The 22640-nt window shown below is 44.6% G+C and overlaps 1 protein-coding gene across 1 annotated transcript in view; it reads left to right on the top strand.

Moving 5' to 3' along the window:
* RPL18 (ribosomal protein L18) overlaps positions 1–22307 on the top strand; it is a 31875-nt gene extending 9568 nt beyond the window's left edge. The window contains exons 4-7 of the mRNA XM_086930399.1: positions 10815–10913; positions 11410–11533; positions 21191–21260; positions 22186–22307. Coding sequence (XP_086786525.1) covers positions 10815–10913; positions 11410–11533; positions 21191–21260; positions 22186–22261 — 369 coding nt within the window. The 3' untranslated portion in view covers positions 22262–22307. The remainder of the gene's footprint in view (positions 1–10814; positions 10914–11409; positions 11534–21190; positions 21261–22185) is intronic.
* Positions 22308–22640: the final 333 nt, after the last annotated feature.

Genomic DNA, 22640 nt, shown 5'->3' with positions numbered 1-22640 from the left:
AAGGGCTCCGCACAACTAAGTGGAGTCAGTACACCAGTGTGAGGAGCAGGTGGTCTGCTCAAGCGTTAAAAAAAGGATAATCGGTTGTCTGAAACAATACACTCCTATTGATACAAAACAGTCAGAAAATAACCTAATGCTCTTATTTAGCCTCTCTGATTATGCCAGGGCATATCCCATAGTAGTGTTTGAATACTAGTAATCATTTTATGTTGCCACGTTTCCGCAGCTCCACATACTGGGACTGAAGATGGTGGTAAGCAGTAGTTCCAGGCTTGGAATGCCCTATTGAGTCTGTGCAAACCTACTAACTTGCCTGTTTTAGGGTTTTCAACAAATCTTCTCTAATCTTTCCCATACTGAGAAACATTGGAAATTTACTCCTGAGAGTGGCATACGTAAACCTTCTTTCAGAGTTGGGGAAAAAAGTAGTTGGAGGGAAAATGAACTTTTAAACATCCAGGTTTTCACATGAGCAAATGTACAAATGCATATTTGCTCATGCTAAAATGCAGTTCACAAACATTTTGTAGAAGTACAATTTCTTGCCCTACTAATGTAAATTCTTGTGAATTCACGAAAGCCATATACCAAAGGTGCACTTTTGAGACTTTCTTTTAAATTGGGCCCCTATGTCTGGTGTTAACCATGACCTTTTGTGGCTATTGAACTTCTGTCTCTCTAAATCGGCTGGCTTCACTGTGAGTGACAGCATTCTGCTCTTTAAAAAGGAGCATATCAGTACACAAAGTAGTTTTGTTCAGTACCAGTAACTAATGTGGCAGTGTGAGACCTTGTGTGAGTCTTTGAGACCAAAAACAATGTTTGCGTTTGCCAATGTTTGTTATAATGGTGAGGACCTGGCAGCTCTAACATCAATAAGGTTTTACAAAAGCCATGCCAAGTCGCGCATTACTAAAACTAAAAAGCTGACCACCATGTCAGACCTGGCTTTGCCAAGCTTTGTTTATTTTTGTTTCCCATAAACTTATTGAAACTGGTTACACACATTTTCCAATATGAATATTTTTGGTAAATACTGGCATGCATCAATACATTTTACTAAATGATGCTGCAAAGAAATGGTACCTGAAATTTTACAGTAGTTTAGCAAAATGCATTTCCGTACTTTCATTTTTTAGGAATATTTTATATTGAACGCAAGTAAAAATGAATCTTGCTTTTAAGCTTCTGCAAATATTTGTACCTAACCAGAGCATTCTGTGAGTATCATGCATAGCCTCATGTTGCTAAACTTTGAAACCGTGTACACATTTTCATACTGGAACCACTGTCAGTAGTGCAGTCAGAACGTGCATTTACTTAGAGCGCTCTCCCTAATAATAAAGGCTTTCAATTAATGAACCATGAATACAAGTTTGAACAGCATTTACATATGCACCCAAATATTAACTAAACTACAGGCAGTACGCTTCCCTGATCCTTAATGTGGTACTGCAAACTGGCAGCCAAAGGGTTTGTGCTGCAGGGGGTTGGGCCTACTTCACCCAAGGACAAAATACACATTAAAACTTGATGCCTTTGACCCCAACCAATATGTCCTGGGCGTCGGGCTACAGGAATGTCACATCCCTGCATATCTGCTTTTTGTCCTACCTTCTGTGGCCATTAGAATCCTTAAAGTAAATCCTACGTAGTATTTTCAGTTTAGCCCATCCTTTATGAATATTTCCCCCAGAGTGAAGTGCTTCTTCCATTCTCCACACTTGACACATCCAAGTCTGCTGTTAAACTTGTCGTGAGTTTTCAGAGAATGTCAAATGAATATTTTCTTTGTGATGAGGCGTTGAATCACTTTACCTGAGGCAGCTCTCTGCTGTGGGAACCCAAGGTTAATCCACTGTTCCCTAGTTATTGTGCATATTGGTGCTAAACTTGGGCTCTCAAGGAAACCTTTCCAAGCATTCCCTTGTTTCTTCATGTGGATTAAGTTATTAGGAGTTGGCTGTGATGAATAGTGGGGCGTGAGGTATAGTAGTTAATGCAAATGGCTGGTGGTATTATCAAAGCTAAATGGTATGCGTTACAATGGATTTATGATCTTTGGAATGAGGTGTGGGCAATTTTCAGATATGCCATAATGGCGATTAAGGCAAACATAACAGGATTTGTTTACAGAGGAGACATTTAGGGATGGAAAATAGAAAGACATCATTCAAAGGAAAAAAGGGGAGGCGGCAATTAGAAGTGAACTGATTTAATGCATGATAGCAATATAGAGGGCTCTTTGAGAGCGCATGCAAGCTGAAGGCGCAGCACTGTAGAATGCAGCATAATTTGTGATCTTGTGCTCAATCTACTTTGGTGGTTACTAGCTTCAAACAGTCTGTTCACTGCTCAACTACCAATAGGCAACCTCTTCAGCATAGACATCCTCATCGGCTCAGTTATGTAATTGGATAAATATATTGGACATTATAATAGATTTAGGCAGTGCTTAAAGGAAGCGATTGGCTCTTGATCATAGCTACATGAAAGTATACAGGATAAATAATGCAAGCATTGAAATTTCATACTGGTAATGCGGTAGCAGAAGTCTGCTGTGTACGTGTAGTTTTCTCATTGTATTACATAAGTATAATGTACCTGTTTGGGGGACCTTGGTTTTGCATGGCACAAGATGGAGAAGAGCCTCTCAGTCAATGGATATGTATTGCCTTTTTATGTCTCGCAGACCTGCGTTGTAGTGCACATGCGCTGCTCGCTCTGCGAGGCTTATTGTAATCGAGGAGATTCCCGAAGTGGAGTTGAAGCCCCGCCTATCAGATTTATTGGCTGGCGTCATAGTTTATGCTAACCTCTGGCTTCTGATGCAAAATGAGGCTTCTTTGTTACCGCCCTGTCTCCTTTTTGGACGACCTATCCGGACTGGATTGTTTACTTGCAGCGCTACACGGTCTGCTTTAACTAGTTGGTAAGCACTTTTTTTTTCATTCGTTCTTTCATTTCATTCCACTTCTGATAAAGTTACACAAGTCCAGGCCGAGGCTCGAACCCTGAAAATGTAAGATAACTTTGGTCGGTGGGGCCAGATATTCCCCTGGCTCGTGGCATGCAGAGTTATGCATCCGGGGGGAGGGCGGCCTGTGCGACTGATATTAGTTATTTCTCTGAACGGGATTCCTCTGATGCACACTCGTAGCGCTCTGCAGCACGTTACATTAGAGCATGTTTCTCCCTCCACATAGTCTTGTAGTTTCGCATTGTAATTCGTGAATTTTCTGCCAGGTTCCTACCCTCGGCTGAAGCTGTGCACTGAACATCTCATCTGTACAGAACTTCTCCGACCTCGGACGTTTCTTGCAGCTTCATGTAGATCGAACCAAATTTCCATCTGACACAAGTACATTTTCCGGGTCTCTTTCGGGAAAAGCAGGGCCATGTGCCAGCCGCGGGAAAGCAGTTTTATTTGCACGGCCGGGCCGGACTGTGTGCACCGTCCGCAGAAGCCCCACATAGGCAGTGATGGTCTGAAGCCCCCACTGCAGGTTATAGCGCAACCTCGGGGCCTTCCTAGATCGTTCCACTAACAATTATATGCAAACACCATATCCTTCCTAGAGCCAGCAAGGGTTCTGTGCAATACCACAGCGCCTAGTGCTCCAAATCAACCGCGAGGTGAGCTGTATAGAATGGAGGACACAGTAAACAGCGAGGATGTATGTGAGCACAAAGGGCGATAGGGCTGTGAGTAATGTCCAAACTACTGTACTTGGCGAATAGGTATGGTTAAAGAGTAATGGACGTGGCTGTGATGTAAAATATATGGCTATATCTTCATGCGCCTAGTGAGCGGTAGCCCCGTGGCTACTATTCTAGCATTGTACATTTGGAGATCTCACAAGCGTGTGACCTGGGGCAGACTGGTGTGTGGCCCAGCGACATGTAAAAACCATGGTTCTCTCATTTACTTGAGTTTTGGCTATTGTCATTGTAAATGACGGACTTTATGTTTTGTTTTTTTAAATTTAAATAAAAGGCATTCTCGATTACAATGCCAGTAGCTTTAACTCGCGTAAACGCGAGACCTATTGCATTGCAAATGTTTGTTTTCACTCTGGTTGAATAGTGGCGATCCAGACTGAAGTGAGTGGAATTGGGAAAGGACTACATTTGAAGACTGCATGTTAGTTTTTGTTTGAGCGGAGTGGGACTTAAGTTTCTGATGAATGTGAGAACGTTTCTTGTCTATTCCTTGTTAAGTGTTGGAAGGGTTGAAGAGCAAAGCTTTCACACTGTTCAAGTGGTGGGTGCAACCAAAATATGAAGTGTGTTTGGAAATACTTTGCAGTTTCACAAACACTGATACTAACTTGCAAATATGGTGCAGTTGGCTAGAAAGACACTGTACAGTTTTGATTCTGAGTTGGTGGTCAATACCTCTGAGAAGCAAATTAAAACAACTTGGGAAGTTTGTTGGCTTGTGGGTGCATTTGATGCTTGTAGCTGAAAGAGTACTGATAAAAGTACAAATGGTCTCAAGCCACCATCGTTCAGTAGGACACAGGCAAGTAAAGCGGTCTCAAATGCAAGTTACTGAAGGTCCAAATTTACTGATCTTTGGATATTGGGGCTCAGTGAGTGCGCATGCCTTTGCCCTGAATTTTGCTGGAGTTACTCCAGGTGAAGTGTCTGGGTTGGGATGTGCAGAGCCCCATGGTTGCCATCTTTAGACTCCGCTTGGCATACAGAGGGAGAATAAACTGACAGAGGTGCACTAGGCCTCTTTTTTCTGTGGCAGGAGAGGCAGAATGATTGTACTAAAAACTGAAAATACATTGGACTTGTCTGCACATTTATTTATTTATTTATTTTGAAAGTTTTATATAGCGCGAACAAGATCTTTACAGATGAATTGCAGCAGAGGCAGCGATTCCTGCCTTTTTGGGTTTAACAAATGCAAAAAAAAAGGTGACCGGTGGAATGCTTGAATTCCTCTCACCACTGGCAATCGCTTTGGCCACATCTGTCCTTTTTTCACCCACCATGCCACCCCAGTTCAAACCCAGCTATACACAAATCAGTCTTGATCCTGCTCCTCATGGGATCGGTCCAGCCCAAACTGCCAGGTCGCATATGAACGAGAAAACAAGCAACCTGGCATCTATTTTGCCCTAGTTAAGGATTTTTGGCCAGGTATAGCTGATCTTGGGTTGGTTGTGTTCCGATTCAGGGAGGACCTGTCTTTACAATTCGAGGTGGACTGTTCCTGTGAATAGCATGGTTAAGACTGATTTGCATATAGCAGAGTCCAAATGCAGGTGGCATGGTGATCAAAAAAAATTGGTTGGAATGCTACCCTGTGCAACTGCAAGTGTTAGACTTATTGCAATCAGTCTCCCTTCACCTTTTGTATGATTCTTGTTGAGAAATGGAGCAGATCAGATGGGCACCAATACTAAGATCAATTTAAAAATAGCAGATGAACCGGTATTTGGGGAGATGCCAAATTGTCGGGTGGTATGGAGAACTTTATTACGTACCAGGATAAGATGGGATAGAGAGATGTTCAAGTTGGAGAAAGTGGAGGGCTTCAGGGGGGTGTTGGGTGCCACCGGAATGTGGCAGGTCAAAGGGCACTTGAGGAATTAGAGGAAGACTAAATGGAGAAATGTCTAGTGTCGGTAGAGCCCTGTAGGAGCTTTGGCAACCAGTGAGGCAATGGGGCGTACAAGGGTTTGCAAGCTACCAGTGAGAGGAGTCTGGTACCAATGGAAGGTAATGTGTTAAGTAGAGTGATGTGGTACAAGCTCATGTAAGGCAGAAATGGTGTTCGGGATATGATTTGGTAGGTCAATTTGTTGGTGTATCAGGTACAGAGGGATTTTTATTTTTTTACAGAGGGACTAAGTATTTTGCACAGAATTGCACAAAGTTGAGCTATAGGAGGCATCAGTCAATACAGGGGGGAGGCCTCACAATGTGTGATGCCAAAGGACGGTAGTGGAGTAGAGGTGGTGTAATTAGAGTGAGACAGGATAAGGAAGTGTTGGATTGATGGAGGGATCCAGAGGAGTATTTAGTGTCATTGAAACTGGGAGGTTTCATCATGTGCAAGATCATTGACAGATTGGAGAGTGCGGTGGCCATTATAAAAAATACCTTGTTGTTTTCTCAGGGGAGAAAATTGGGTTGAGAACAGTGCGTGATGGATCAGTTGGAGGCGGATTAAATAAGTGTCTGGTAAATGAAAAGCCCTGAAGTCTCTGGTACCAGTAAAATATTGTTTGGAAAGGTGTTTGGGGTGTCACAGGACGGCCTGCTATAGTGTCTAGGAGAGGGGTTGCGAGGAAACAAGTGTCTGGTACTAGTTGTAAGTCCTAATATTTAAAGGTATCACGAATGGATTGGAATGTGTATTTTAGAGGGGGCTTCCAGCCTAGCTTTGGTTATAAGTTGAAAGTGATGGGTGTACAGCGGTATCTGTAGTAGGCGTCTGCAGTATCACAGGGAGGCATAATGATTGTCATCGGGAGCACTAAGAGGAGTATCCCAAAAGACCACTGACATTTCAGTTCCAGAGGTGCATGGGAGATGTGATAGAGCAGTGTCAGGAGAGAGGCGTGTCACCTACCAGTAGAAGGCATGAGTTAAAGAGGGTGTTGTAGTTTCTCCTTAAATAATGTACATTCCTTGCCAAGAATGTACCTATGTCATTGCTGTGGAACGTGATGTGGGGAGTTGGGATCAGTTATTACTTGGTCTTTGCTTGAACAACTTGCCTCCCTGTTGGGTGTCAATAAACCTCCTATCACACTACTTTGTGTGTATTCATCTTTACATTACTGGCGACGATGGACCCAACAGGTGTTGAAGAACCCAGCGTGACTTGCTATTAAGGAATTTTCTGAAAAGTGAAATCTTTTAATGGTTTGTCTGAATATTACTCTAAATTTATCCCTAACTTTGCTAGTGTTATGCAGCCTATTCGACTGCTTTTAAAGAAGGGCGCGGTTTTCAATTGGGACAAAGAATGCTCATTAGCTTTTGAAGCTGTTAAGTCTCAGATTGCAAAGATGCCAACTTTGGGGCATTTTGATGTACACAGGAAGAAAATTCTGTCCACTGGCGCGAGTTTACGCGGTTTGGGGGCTATTTTTTCTCGGTTGGTGGATGGTTCAGAGAAGGTCATTGGTTTATCCTCACGTTCTCTGAAGGGTGCAGAGGAGCGCTATTCAGTTATAGAACGTGAAGCCCTTGCTTGTTTTTGGGCTATCGGGCATTTCAGGTTCTACTTATGGGGTTTACCTTTTGTTGTCAGGTCTGACCACAAACCTCTTGTGCAGTTGTTTTCCGTAGGAATGTAGAGTGTACCACTCCAAGGATCAGGAGATGGGTTGAAGGACTCATGGAATACAATGTTTGTGTAGAGTATTTACCTGGACTCAAACATTCCTGCTGATTTCCTCTCTAGATCACCCCTTGATAGGTTGGTCTTGTGTGATCCTGAGCCACCTGTTTCGTGGGTGAGGGAATCTGCGCTAAATGAAACGGAATGGAAGGATAGTTTTGCGAGTGACCCAGCCAGAAATTTTGTAATGGAATCCACGGTCAATGGTTGGCCTATTTTGAAGGAAGTTCCTGATACTGCCAAGGGGTACTGGAATGCGAGGAATAATTAAACATTGTCCATGGTGAATTGTTCAGGGGTGACAGGTTGATTCCTCCGTTTAGGATGAGGGAGATTATAAATTTGGCACATGAAGGGCATCTTGGTCGTAGTCTCACCAAGGCTAGAGTCAGGGAAACCGATTGGTGGCCTGAGTTAGACCGAGAGGTAGAAACTGTTGTGAAGGACTGCAGTATTTGTGCTGGTAATGATAAGTCTAGGAAAGTGAGCACTGCCCCTCTTTCCCCTGTTGCTATACCTGAGCGTCCTTGGTCCAAAGTGGCTGTGGATATCATTGGACCTTTTGAGAATGTGGCTCCTTCAGAAAGGTTTGTGGTTGTCCTGGTTGACTATACTTCGAAATGGTTATCTGCTTCGTGTAGGAGTTCAGTTTTGAGTAGGAATGTTATCGAATTTTTAAAAGATGCATTTACTTGTGAAGGTGTTTCCGACATCTTGGTTTCGGATAACGGTGTTCAGTTCACCTCCCAGGAAATGTCTGACTTTTTAGGAGATTTGTCTATCACCCATCATAAGACTGCTCTTTATTCTCCTCTGGCAAATGGTCTAATAGAGAATGAATAGGTTAATTAGAGCATGTGCTCAGACTGCTTTGGAGAGAAGGCTCCCGCTGAAACCTATTCTCGGGGAAAAACTGTGGGCGCACAGAAACACTCCTAATAGCGTGACTGGTGTATCACCTTTCAAGAAACTGAAAGGTAGAATTGCTGGTTCTAAGCTTAATCCTTTGTGGCTTTCGGTTAAGGACAGAGGTTGTGTGCTCGAAGATGAAAGGCTGGAGAACTATCAGGAGAAGTACAAACAAAGATTTGATTCTTTGAAAGGTGCAAAAAGTGTTTCTTGGAAGGTGGGTGATTTTGTTTATATTAAAGCGGTTTGGTCACCACCCAAGGGTGAGTCAAAGTATTTTGGGCCTAGACGCATTAAGGTCATGAAAAATGTTATGCTTGCTGGTGGCGATGTTTGGAGTATGTCTCGCTTATCAAGGTGTGCGGAGGGGGATGGTATTGTGAAATCTGGCTCTGACGGATTTGTGGTTAAAAGTTCCAATCACTTAACTCAGAATGTTTCTACCAATCACTTACCTCAGAATGTTTCTCTTCACAGCACAAGCACTAGAGTTAGAAGATCTCCTTTGTATCTTCAGGATTACTGTTCTAAGTGAATTGTTCTTTTGTACTGTTTTTCTTGCTTTGTTTTGTTTTTCCTTGTTTTCATTCCTTTTGTTTTTGTTATTATAAGGGAGATGTGTTGTAGTTTCTCCTTTAATAATGTACATTCCTTGCCAAGAATGTACCTATGTCATTGCTGTGGAATGTGATGTGGGGAGTTGGGATCAGTTATTATTTGGTCTTTGCTTGAACACCTTTCCTCCCTGTTTGGTGTCAATAAACCTCCTATCACACTACTTTGTGTGTATTCATCTTTACAGTAGAGGGGTAGTGGGGAGAGGTTCCTAAACGGCAGGCATCAGGAAGGCGATGTGATACAAGACATGCATGGTGTTGGGGTAAAATGTGTCAGGTAGAGCAGTGAACACCGGTGTATGATGGTGGTCGTATAGAGAGCTGTTTGGTAGCAAGGGATACTGGATAGGAATGTCTGTTAGAGGTGATTCAGATACGAGAAAACAGTGGGGCACAAAGTAGTATCGAGAGATATCTGGGAGGCGGGAAGGACAAAAATAGAGTTGGATAGTATTAGTAGCAAGTGATGTATGGGTGGCATGTGAGTCTGTAGGTGGATGCTTTATAGGGATGGGGAAACAAAGATTGAGGAACACTTAACACCCATCTCTACGGGTGCCTAGTGTCCAAAGGTAATACGCGCGGTATAAAGATTACTGCCCTGACTTAGTTTTCAGTTGTGTATCTGAAATTGCTCAGTCTGTGCCGTGTCTCCAGTGCCTGCCAGTGATGGATTCACAGGGAGTATCGTCAAAGCACTCACATCTCAGCTTTATTATAGCGCGGAGACTAATGTTTAATGAAATTGAACACCTAGTGAGGTGAGCGGTCAAAAGTCCTGCTGCTCCAGATATCGGGACAAGGCCGCGTTGGGTGGTGTACAAGGATGGGAGGAGTGCTCCAAGGGCAGATGGTGTTGAGAAGTGCCACAGTGAGGTGGTAATATGGTCAATGTGAGGCATCCGTAGGCTATTACTTTTCAGATGAAGCGTGCAGTGATTTTCCTTTGCATGATCTCCCTGTAGGTTCATCGTACCGACTTTTCGTGTATAGCAGCGTATGTAAAGACGAGGGCTCTCAATTTGGTATATATTAAAGTAGTACTAAAATTATAGTTTATAAACAAAGCTACTGAAATTATTCGATGCAATGTTTTCCACATAATATGGATTTGCCACATTTTATGCAACCCCACTGTATAGTATGCATATTTTAACAAAGTTTCAAGCTCAAACCGATCAAAAGCAGTAACGTGTTTCAGCATAGTGGAAGGTTGCATGACACCTCTCACTTGCTGTTGAGTGGTAAGATAGCACTGAGGAACCTTTGCACAGGCAGTATTAAGATGTACAAAAATGACAAGGTAGTAAAGTAATATCATCTCAAAATGAGATTTACCCCACATAATTTTCTGTTTCTTGATGCAGAATATAGTTAATGGCCCTCGCTGTTGAATAACTTCATTAACCCATGTTACAAATCACTTTAAGTGAATCTGTCTACAGAGTTCATTTGGGCAGAAAACTAGTTCCAGGGGAAGGAAATCAAATGTCGTCATGAAGTTGTAGTACAAACCAGTTTCCTTGTGGTTTTCAGAGTTAGAATGTGACTGTTGGCTCTGGTATTCAGGTTTGGGGATTTAATGCGGGGTGTAAAGCATGTAGGTGCCATAGTAACCCCCCCCCCCAATAAACCTTGTCTGTGGGAGTCTTAAAATTGGTTAGAAGGAGGTGGGGCACTTGTGGTATTATCCACATGGGTGCAAACTATAACCTGCCCTTTGAGTAACCACGCCTCTAATCTGTCGCTGGAGCATTTTTGATTGAATGATTTTACATGCCTATTTCCCAGAGATTAGTATATGCTGAAACTAGACGCAGGCAGACACATTGCATGGTAAACAGTCTTTCATGATCCTTGGAACTCCGGTGGTATGCTTTCCCACGCCTCAGTTTTCATATCTGCTTCCTTCACAGATCCGCAAGATGAAACTGCAGGGTCGAGACAACAAGACTGCCGTGGTAGTGGGATGCATCACAGATGACGTTCGCATTCAGGACATCCCCAAACTAAAGGTATTTTTGGAGACTACTAAAGAAACAAGCCAGTTTTAGATGCACTTTTTAAACTTTTTTTTTACCAGGATCTGACCAACAAGGGTGTACATCACATCTGGTTCGAAACCTGTGGTCTGGGGATTAGTGGGACATCCCCAGATTCCTTAATAATTCGGAGGGGGTTGCCATGGTTCATTTAATGATTTAATTGGTGGTCCCCAGAAGTCAAAATGTTGATAGCCCTATGTTGGGTAAAAGGAAGCTGGATATATTAACATACTATTGTAGCTAGAAAATGCTAGCAATGTATTGGCCAACACAATACAGCACAACTGTATACTTCCTTGTCTCTCCAGATCAACAGATGGATGTGAACAAGGGATGCATAGGCCAATAAAAGCTCCCATCACCCAGAGAGAACGATTATTATTGAATTTTTTTTGGGGGGGGGAGGGGGTACTTATTTGTATTTACATTACCATTATAATCACCCTCTTTCATTCAACATTGTCAGGTCTGTGCCCTAAAAATCACTGATGGTGCCCGCGACCGCATCCTGAAGGCTGGAGGCCAAATTATGACATTTGATCAGCTGGCCATGCAATCACCTAAGGGGGAGAACACTGTGCTACTCTCAGGTGAGATATGGTTCCTTTTCCTGTCATCTGACCATCCTCACACATAACCCCACCCACCACCTTGCACCATTGTGAATTTCTCTGGTAGCTAAAAACAAGGGTAAAGCGTTCGAGACAGTTGCTGGAATGACTGCAAAAATCCTCATTTTTCAACAAATTGATATTTCTCTGAAATGTCACTTGTCTAGCATTACGTTATCAGCTGTCTTCAGCCAGGATAGCTTGACTCCAGTGGTGTGGAGAGCTTGGGACTCGCGCCTGAGAATACCCATCCCACTCGGGGTGACAAATGCAAAAACAACAGTTGATGGACAGAATGCAGAACAATGTCATACATTCACCCCATTACAGAGATCTGGGCCTAAATCAATCGTTTTTTTTGCACTCCACACCACCCCAGTTCAGACATGGCCATATGCAAATCGTCCTTGACCCTGTGCCTCATGGGAACAGTCCAGCTGAAGTGAGTCACATGCTCTCCACACCACTGGAGTCAAGCTATCCTGGCTGAAGACGGCTGCTCACTCTGCCATTGAAGCTGTGCTGCCTGTACGTGCTGATCACAGTGTGGCCTCCTTTAATCTTTCAATCGGTGCGGGTAAAACCTTGCTGTATCTGTAGTTTGTTTTTAAGGCCCCTGGTTAGGGTTTTAGCAGAGCCCCGGCTTTCTTTCCTTATGGTGTCACAGAAGGCACGTAGTGTAAACCGAATAAATAAAATGAGCCAGCAATGTCCTCACGTGAATCCATGGGCTGCGCATACCCTTTTGTTTTAAGGCATGACTTCACTTTAGGCATATGGGATGCTACAGGCTCTCGTTTCACAACAGTGGAGCTTTGGTTTACAGGTGGAATTGGGGGAGATACAGTTTAAACAGTTATATGCCTCGGGAGCAGCCCAGTAGGATAATGTTAGACAAATCCCAGCTTCTCTACTTTATGAAATTGTGTGAATGCGAGTGAAAAATGTATGTGCCAGTGTTGCGGACACTATTTCTAACATTCTTTACAGGCAATTCAGCTTGCTTTGTGCATTGCTTTAGAAAGTGTATTACTTTTCAGTCCTCCAACACTGCCTGTCTGAGTCGTGGAACTGATGTAGCATCAGGTGTTTTATGCTGCAGAATTGATCAGCAAGTAGTTATTGGTTTTGGAACACAGGTAGTCGGAGCTGAGGGGACAAGGGCTCAGTGTGAACAGAGGGCAGAGGCAGAATGAATCTGTAGAGTTAAGGGGAAGGGGCAGAGGAAGAAAAACAGGGATTGGCAGAAAGCATAAAACCATAACTAGAAGCGCAATTAGGAGTTATGGAAAGGTTAAGGGTTAAGAGAAGAGAGAGAGGAAGTAGGAGCAACGTGACATGAGCGCAGAGTAAGGGTATTGCAGGTTATAACGAGCGTGAGGGGGCAGAAGCAGAGTAAGAACAGGAAGAGTGGGCTGCTCTACACGGAAGGACTATATTGAGAGAGAGATATATGAAAGGTGAGTGCCAAGTCAGGGACATGGGCAAGGAAATAGTGAGGGGTATGACAATAATGGAACCAAAAACTAGAAGCTAGCAGCAGAGTGAAGGGAAGCTGTGAAGTGAAGGTGTAAAGCAGAACTACAGGAAGGACAAAGGGACTGGTTTATCAGAGAAACCTTCAGTAGAGCGAAGGTGTACAGGCACAATGAGTGTGTAGGTGCTGAGTGACGCAGTAGGGCACAACAAGAGGGTAGGCTTAGAGTGGTGCGTTGGCGTGCAATGAGAGGTTTGGCCTAGGATGAGGTGTTAGGGCACAATGAGAGGCTAGACAGTTTGATAGGGTATGAGGAGAGTTAGAGAAATAATGCTGAATAAAATAGACAAGTGTGGCACCAAAAAGGTGTGACCAGATAGGGGTAGAGTGTGATGGAAGGAGAGTAGGAGCAGCGTTAAAAAGTCAAGGTGTGGAAACAGTGAATGCAGGTTAAGACGTTTGGGCCATAGGTGTAAAACGACAGGCTATGAGCATAGTGAAATAGAAGGGCCAGGAAATGAGTATAAGCAGAGTAATGAGGGGTGGAATAATGAGCTTGTTGGGTCAGACAGAGAAAGCAGAGAGGTAAAGGAAAGAACCAAGGATACAGGGAGAGGTATAATGAGTGGTGTACAGTGATGGTAAAACAATAGGAGAGTAAAGTTGTGACAGCGCCAAGCTGTGGGACGGGTCAGGAAAAAAGTGAATTACGGCCAAAGTGTTGGGTAGAGGTAGGATGAGGGGGTAAAGTAGAGGAATATGGCAAGAATAAAACAGTCATATGGTAGGGTCAGATTTAGAGCGCAGGGTCAGAATTGATGCATAGGATCACAGCGGATCCTAGGAGCAGACCCATTGAGTGAAGGGCCTAGGAGCAGAGTCATTGAGTGTAGGGCCCAGCACTCCCCAGACTTGACTCCACTCACAAGAGCACGTGGTGGTGGTGTGCGTCACTGCTGCATTTTCAGTGCGGCGGCTGGCCAAAAATGATACCCAGGGCCGTCATTGGGAGCGCTTACACACGCTACAAGATTCACGGCCCTGGGACCCACAAACACGGTACGTCAACACTTTTCAAAATAAGACAAAGATGGAAAACTATGGTCAAACCCACAGATCCCAGTAAAAAAATATAAATATTGACCGTATTCGGGGTTATGTTATATAGCGCCTATCACCGCCGGTCTCTAAGCGCTTAACAGAATAACATAACACACTGGTACCCATAGAACCCTCAGCTGTTCCACCGCCTAAACTGTCATCAGTGCCTTTCTGAATAGATGGGTTTTCAGTTTTTTTTTCTGAAGGGTAGTAGCTGTGATTCTTCCTTCAGGGTGGCCGGGAGCTCATTCCACAGTTGCGGGAGAAGCACAGACAGGGCCCTGCCTCCTCTGGTTTTTAGTTTGAACCTGGGTTAAATCAGATTGGAGGTTGTTCCTGAACGCAAAGGTCTCCCAGGAACATATCTCTTCAAACGTTGCTTGATGTACTCTGGGGCTTTCCCAAAGAGTGCCTTATGGGCCACACAGACATTTAAACTGGACTCAAAATTTCACTGGAAGCCAGTGCAACTTCTGAAGCAGGGGGGTTGCATGCGAGTTTCTAGGCAGGGAGTGGATCAGCCTAGCTGCATCGTTCTGTACTACCTGCAGCTTCCTCAACAGCTTCTGTGGCAGGCCAAGATATAAAAAATTGCAAAAACAACAAGTGATGGACTGAATGTGGATCAATGTCACACACTCCCCCAGTCAAAAGATCTGGGCCCAAATCCATCGTTTTTTTGCACTCCACACCACCCTGGGTCAGACAATGGCGATATGCAAATCAGCTCTGACCCTGTTGCCCCATGGGAACAGTCCAGTCCGAACTACAAAAGCCATGTCCTTCCCAGAACGGAATCAAGCATCCGAGGACCGGACCGGTTTCGAGGTAACACCTCTCATCAGCCCGGCTAGCTTGACTCCAAGTGGTGTGGAGTGCCTGGGACCCACGTCTGGGCATCCCCAGCGCACTTAGGGCGGCAATTGCAAAAACAAGTGATGGACTGAATGTGGATCAATGTCACACACTCCCCCAGTCAAAAGATCTGGGCCCAAATCCATCGGGTTGCATGCGAGTTTCTAGGCAGGGAGTGGATCAGCCTAGCTGCATCGTTCTGTACTACCTGCAGCTTCCTCAACAGCTTCTGTGGCAGGCCAAGATATAAGGCGTTGCCATAGTAGAGTCTTGAGATGACTGTGGCAGATACGATGATTGCAGGGTGGAGGCAGATAAGATGGGGACTAGCTTTCGCAATTGCCTCAACACGCCTATGCAAGATCCGACCACAGCAGAAACTTGAGGGGCCATTGAGAGGTCCACATCGATCCTCAGCCCCAGGCTTTTTACCACAGAACCAGGAGAAGGGGTGGTTCCTAACTCTGGGGGCCAATACAGGTCACTCCAGGGATTCTCTCGGTTGCTGATCACCAGCACCTCCGTTTTATCAGCGTTCACTTTCAACAGATTGTTAGTCATCCAGTTGACCGTGAAGCTGAGCAGATTCCTCACGGATTCCTGGGCCTCTTTAGTGTCATCCAGCTGGACCAATAGCTGGGTGTCATCTGCGTAATAAATTTCGCAGTTCATACGCATGAGCTCCTCCACCAACGGGTGTAAATAAATATTGAAAAGCAGGGGCGATAGAGCCGACCCCTGCGGCACCCCCCAAGTCACATCACTGATCCCGGCCAACTGGTCTCCCAGCTGCACTCTCTGGGTTCGACCTCACAGGAAGGATTCCAGCCACTTTAGCACCTGGCCTGTGATCCCCAACTTCGCGATGCGGTCCAGCAAGATGGTGTGGCTGACCGTATCAAAAGCTGCCGATAAGTCTAGGAGAATCAGGGCGCATGGCTGTTTGTCTGCCCTGACTCTCAGCTCATCGGCGACCGAGGCCATGACTAGTTCTGTGCTATGTTGGGGCCGAAACCCAGCCTGCCTGGCATGAAGAAGATGGTATTCCTCCAGATGACCGGCTAGAGTGCTGAGGACGTGCTTTTCTAAGATCTTGCTCAGAAAGGGTAACTGCGAGATAGGCCTATAGTTTTTTAAGGCTTTCGTATCTGTTCCTGCTTTCTTTAAAAGTGAGGAGACCCTAGCTTCATTCATCTGAGTTGGTAGATAACCTGTTTTCAGGGAGTTGTTTAATAAACTCAGCACCTGGGGCTGAATGCCTGGCAAGGCCGTTTTAAAATTTTTTGGGGGGCATGGATCTATATTTGAGCCTGACTTGATCTGTCCGACAAGTTCCGCTAGGCACTTGTCGTCGATGGGGGGGAAACTGTTAAGTCATAGCCGGCACCTGAACAATCTGACTGGGCAGCATGGTTGTAACTGGCCGTGCATTGATGTCAGTGATGATATCCTGTACCTTCCGAAGAAAAAGTTTGGAAGGAGTCAGTCTGGTTGATCGCACGTAGAAATTTTCCCTTCTCGTTGTGAGTTCCCTTAATATCATAAAGGTCTCTCGTTGTATGTTTATCGCCTCCCTAATTCTTCCCTCATAGAAAGCTGACTTTCTCTCCAGAATGTCTGCCTTATATTTTGAGAGTAAGGTTTTGAAAGTTTCAGCCTCTATTTGACAGTAATGGAGTCTCCACCTTCTCTCTGCCTTACGAAGGGTTTGCTTCTCTTTCAAAGAGGCGTCAAACCATTGTGCTCCCTTCCCTTTAATACTAGTACTCTCCATCTGCTCAGGGACAAGTTTATCCAGAGCGGCGAGCATCCAGGTCTTAAGCGTCCTAGCATCATGGTCCAAATCTGTACCACTCATTTTAGGGGGGTTGGAGGAGAGCAGAGCCGCGATTAGAGGGTCGGCCTCCACCTTGTTCCAAGTTCTAACTTTCCTCCGTGATTTATTTGGGGCAGCCCGCACAGGGTCACCCGGAACCCAGCACTTTATCATGAAGTGGTCCAACCAAATGCAGGGACTAACCTCCGTTATTTCTGTTAGGCAAGGAGGACCAAACAAGGTCTAATGTATGGCCTTTCCCGTGAGTCGGGCCCACCACTAACTGTTGAGCACCGAGAGATTGGCTTCAAACTCAGTCTCCGTAGGGTCTCTGGGTACTTTATCCCAGTGGTAATTGAAGTCGCCTACCACCAGAAGGGACTTATATCTGGTGGCCAAGTCAGTCAGAAGTTCAAAAAGGAGATCATTGAAATCCGCAGAGCTTGGCGGCTGGCGATATACTACCAGTATCACAATGCATGAAGATTTAAGAGAGACTTTAATCCCCAACACTTCCACACAGGCACAGTTTTCTGCTATAATCTCTTTCGCCACGAGACATTTTTTAAACAAAAAGGCCACCCCCCCCCCTTGCAGTCATTTGGTTTATTATACCAAATCGCGTCATACTCTGGGGGTAGGGCAGCCAAGATGTCTGGCGTCGATGCAGAACCGAGCCATGTCTCTGAGAGGGCAAGAATATCAATTTCTCCATCGAGCAGTAGGGAGAAGACCTCTAGGTGATGCTTTTGCAAAGAGCGCGAATTAAGTGTCGCTATTCTTAGGCCATGTGACTGCCGGGAAGTGAATGTGGGGAGAATCTTGGAGCCTGTACATGTAGTCTGCACCAGGGCTTCAGCTTGCAGGTTGGTCAATGTGACTTCATCTAATCCGATGGAGTCTGTCTTTAGTGCCCATAAGGCGTCATGCGAATGTGTACGGGTTAGACCAGAGTTTGTGGCCCCTGGGCCCGTCCTGTCCCGGAAGGGCACAGACGGGCTTTCCTCTGGCGCTACTCCGGCGCGATCGATGCGCGCCTGCATACTAGTGGATATTTATGGCTGAAGGCACTCACAAAGACTAGCCCCCTAACCCCCAAAGCGTGGTGTCAGCGTCTCTAGCCCACACCCAAGATGGCGGACGGGCGTGAGGCGGCGAGGGAATCACCGATGGTGAGATGTGCTTTTAAATCCAATTATGGTGCAAGCAATGCGAGAGATGGGGGGGCGTGGGGTCACTACAGATCGAATTTCTGCTCAAATATTTAAAGTTCGTACATATATCGCATTTCAAATGTCTAGTAATGTTGTGAAAAGGGGGAATTTTTTTCCCCTGCCCCACTGACCTCTCTCCTCCCACCGACCCCGCCCCCCCCATCGCTCAGGTCCATCGGTGCGGCCCTCGGCCACAAGCTAGACTGCAATTTTGGCTCCCGAGAAAAAGTTTGTGAGTACCCATGGCCTAAGCCAACCGGGATCCTTAAGTGACGTGTCAAATGTGACTAACATTGGAATAAGCTCTGGCGTGGGCAAAGGCCCTGCTTATAATTAAAACGGGTGCAGCGCTCTGACCCTCGTAGGACAGGTGGTCAATGGGAGGCTGCTAGATGGGTAGCTGAACAGTGGGCCCCAGGCATATCCGAAGGATTTGAACTGCCTATAGATATGGCTCATACGCTCCATGATGAGTGCTTACCACAAACGTGCCTGCCATTGTGTTATGGCTGGAGCTTCTGTCTTCCTCCAGGCAGCGGCCAATGCTGTCTTGGCCGCGCCCAGACATAGCCACATTATGGCTTTGTTGGCTGTCGTTTGGTATTTCAGTCCCGGGTCTCGAAGACCCAGCAATGCAAAGTCTATGGTGGTTATTTTGTAAGGTGTAAGGATTTCTTTGCGGTCAATCCCTACCTAAACCTCCTGCTGGTCATTACATGCCCTATAACCTTTTTAACTGGTTTCTGGGAGCGTTCATGCTACTTCAAAAGTGCTTTATCTCATTCTACATAGCTGGATCTTAGCCTTCCGTTACTCCCTTCTTTTCTGTGGCAGAACCCTGGATCACTGCTTTGAATGCATCCCAATGAACGTTTAAGGAAAGTGTTGGAATGGTTATTTTGCCTGATATAGTTCTGACATATTTTCACCCTGTTACTGGGTATATGTTACTTTGGGCACATTTTTCCAACCACCAGTAGCAAGGTTGCCATCCTGTCCCAGCACCACCATTCCCCTCATGTGCTCTGCAGAGGCAGCCTCATGGAGAGAGAGATGTAATATTTTCCTGTAATATCCTGTGGACATATGAGTAGGAATACTTATTCCTAGAGTCTGGCAAGTCCTGGTCAGCAAATTTTCACTTCGGTTTTTCGGTTATTTTTTAGTATTCATAGACTTGTGCAGATCTATCTGTATTGTGATCTCGTTCTATATTAAAGTCTCCTAGACCTATTGTCCCAAGCTGCTCCTTCGTGTTTTTGTATCGCCATCGAATATGTTGGAAGCATAGACGTTGAATGAGTTTTTCCCGTATAGTTCAGTGTGAATCAGCCCTCCGTGTCGCAGGTGACTCCATGTTGGCTTTTACAAATTGTTTGCAAAGGCCCTAGCTTTTTTGACTTGGCTGGAGCACAAAACAGTACAACATTGCTATAGTTTATGAACTCCTAACGATCGCTAGGGATTTCTGAAAATATCATTCACGGATTAAAGAGAATGGTATTGATAAATCCAACAGTATTCTGTTGCATTTATCCTGAAATATATAGAAAAGAAGTTGTCTGCAAGATAAAATTCAGCCTTCCTGTGGTCTCCGCTGATTGGTCAGTTAACCGGGTTAGCCAGATTTTTTTTTTAAGTGATACGTGGCACCCAGGGAGATAGTATGTCTTGTTGGAGGACTCTGAAACTCCATGATTGACCCCTCTCCCTGCTATGGCATTCCTGTAGAGCAAAGTGGGTTAGGACAGGCAGGGAATGCCAGGGCCAGCTACCCCTCCAACACTCTGAACCCCGCCTGATGGCAGGCTTGAGGAAAGAATTAGCAAATGTCAGGGGGAGTGGATCTATGGAGATCACCCATACTGTGTTTTAACTAGTTGTTGCTCCTTTCCTGAGGCTTGAGCCATATTGAATTTTGGAGAAATTGTGCTTCCTGGGAGACTACTATGCCACACTTTGGAGGAAGTGGTCATGCTCTGGGATGTTGCCTTGCACCTCATTGGTTAGGAGTGCCCTCCTGCTTGACCTTCAGATGCTGAATAAGTATCTGAGAGGGACAGAGCCTATCAGTTCTACTTCAAACTCGTTGGGACCCCCAGAGGAACATCAGGAAGACAGTCCAGAAGTTTCGAGCAACTTAGGAAAAAAGTTCCTAAAATGCCCACAAGTCGCGCTGTCTTTGCCTTTGTAACTAATATTCCTGTTCTGTTTTGCGGCGTTCGCTGTTGCCGCCTAACACCATTTCTTTCACGACAGAATGCTCCTTGACTATTTAGCCAATTTCTTTCAGACTGCATGCTGCCTAATTATGGGTGTCTACAGGAGAAGTGAAATTACTGCTCAAGTCCCATGGTACCTGGGTTTAGATGCATCATGTCCATTTGCACTCTGGGTCTCATTGGTATTGTTCCAACACTGGTAGAAATCTCATTGATCTGGGGTTCTTCCAATTGCTGCTCCTTCTACGCACTGTTCTCACTAACCATTGTGCAACCACCATCGGAAGTTGGCTCTCCTGGAGAACATTCCATGGCGGTTAAAAGTTGGGCAGTTTATCAATAAGCATCACTGCTGTCCGAAGGGTTATGTTAATCTTCCCTGCTCAAAAGTACTATCTCTTTAGTTAATCGAAAATGGACTATATACTGATTTAAAAACAAAATACCAATTTCTGAGCATACGATAGGGGTACATTGTTTTGCAGTATTACAATTTATCCCATCGGTATAGCCAAGCAAATAAAGGGGGTAGCCATGTGAGATGGTATGTTTTTGTGAATAACAGGCTACCTGGGATGTCATAGATCATATTAGCTATGGGGAAAGCTCGGCACATTCCCTGCACCACACATCTTGGCTAACGAACAAAGCAGTATTGGTTTCATCAGCACAACTGTGTGTTTTTGTCTTCGCTAAGGGTTGCAGATATAAATTGGGATTGCTCATTTAATGCAGAGATTCTGTAAATGTAAGCTACCTTCATAAATGTTTTACAATCGTATGACTACTCCTTGTACGTCCTGCTGTTCAGTCCATTTCTGTGTTTACTACATTTATATAAAGAAACCAGACTGACTTGAACAGTTCTGTAATTTTTATATTGAATCTTTTTGTTTTTTTAATACAATTAGAAATCTTTGTCGTAACCTTGATTCCCTCCTTTTCTTATAGGTCCTCGCAAGGGCCGTGAGGTGTACAGGCACTTTGGCAGAGCACCGGGTACACCGCACAGCCACACCAAGTGAGTACCAGTACTTTGAATGGGAAATTACTTTTCAGGGACTGGCTTAACATTAAATAACATTTGACCTAGTACATGGTTAAGCATATCCAACGTGATGGCCTGGTATTAAGAGCAGCGTTGGGGGGCCAACACACTTTTGATTATAAACAGTCTTAAATGTTCATGGGTTTTCAGTGGTGGTTTAGGCTGCAGCTGTCAAGTGTGTACCTACAACAGACCAATATCCTCTACACTCCAGAACATTCAGGACAGTGTCACCAGTCCTGTTCTTTTCACCTATAAATCATTGGTTTCATGTTCATCTAATTTAGTTCAGTTGAATCAAAATAAGAGCACACCTCACAAGTTTTGTACTAGAAACTGTCTTTATTGACCGCAGGTGGCTTCCCTAAGACCATCGCTAATCTTATCTAGCATTCGGTCTTTTGTAATTTTAATCCTGTATTTAGGTCGTTCTTTAACCTCACTGCTTCCACTTCGGTGTATTACACTCAAAATATAGTATGTCCCCAAATGATGATTTTTTTGAATTCTCGAACATGGTGCTTTCTGCATTGAATTGAAGACTATTCTAGTTCTTAAGCGTGAGATGACTTGCAAAGGATGTAGTGCTCCAGTCCTGGCCACACCTGTGACCAGAACTACAACTACAAGAGCACATTAGTATATAATTTAGAAACCCAGGTCATTAGCACTGCATTTTAGGTGGAATGACATAAAATGGGGGACTTAATGAATGTAATGCCCTGCTCGCATGTTTTTTTTTTCCCTTAATCAAAACTTGCTTGAAATTGAACCTGTTTTTAAAAAAAATCCACACCCTTGAAAATCTTGACAACTCTTCTACACGTATGAAAAATACTTTCTCTCCCCCACGCCCCATCCCGCCATTTTTAATGCTTGGTTTTTCTTTCTTCTTTAGGCCTTACATCCAGTCCAAGGGGAGGAAGTTTGAACGTGCCCGAGGTCGCAGAGCCAGCAGAGGGTACAAGAACTAAGGACCCAATTTCCACTTTGTGTATAATAAAAAGAACTTTCAGTTTCCCTCATTTGTCTGCTGTTTGCTTATATTATTTGATACATTGGGTTTAATCAATACCATCCAATCAATGTGAAAACTATAGGTTTGATAGCATGTGTGACAGTAGAGAACATGCTCTGCATACTCCTGCCATCTAGTGTTGGGTTCAAATTCGTACAACTTGTTTTTCTTTGTAGAAGTCTTGAGTGACTCCTCGTCTCTGTGCACATAGGCATTGACTCCTTTATTAGATTGTTTTCTCTCTGCTGCATGGGGACCCTGATCCTTGGGGCACTGAAGATACAGACCCCATGACTCCCACTGACAAATATCTTTATCCAGATAGTAGCTCCCCT

The sequence above is a fragment of the Lissotriton vulgaris genome, chromosome 7 (genome assembly GCF_964263255.1).
Source record: "Lissotriton vulgaris chromosome 7, aLisVul1.2, whole genome shotgun sequence".
In the NCBI taxonomy this organism is placed as follows: domain Eukaryota; kingdom Metazoa; phylum Chordata; class Amphibia; order Caudata; family Salamandridae; genus Lissotriton; species Lissotriton vulgaris.
The sequence above is the reverse complement of the archived record's forward strand: the minus strand, read 5'-3'. Positions and strand labels throughout refer to the sequence as shown.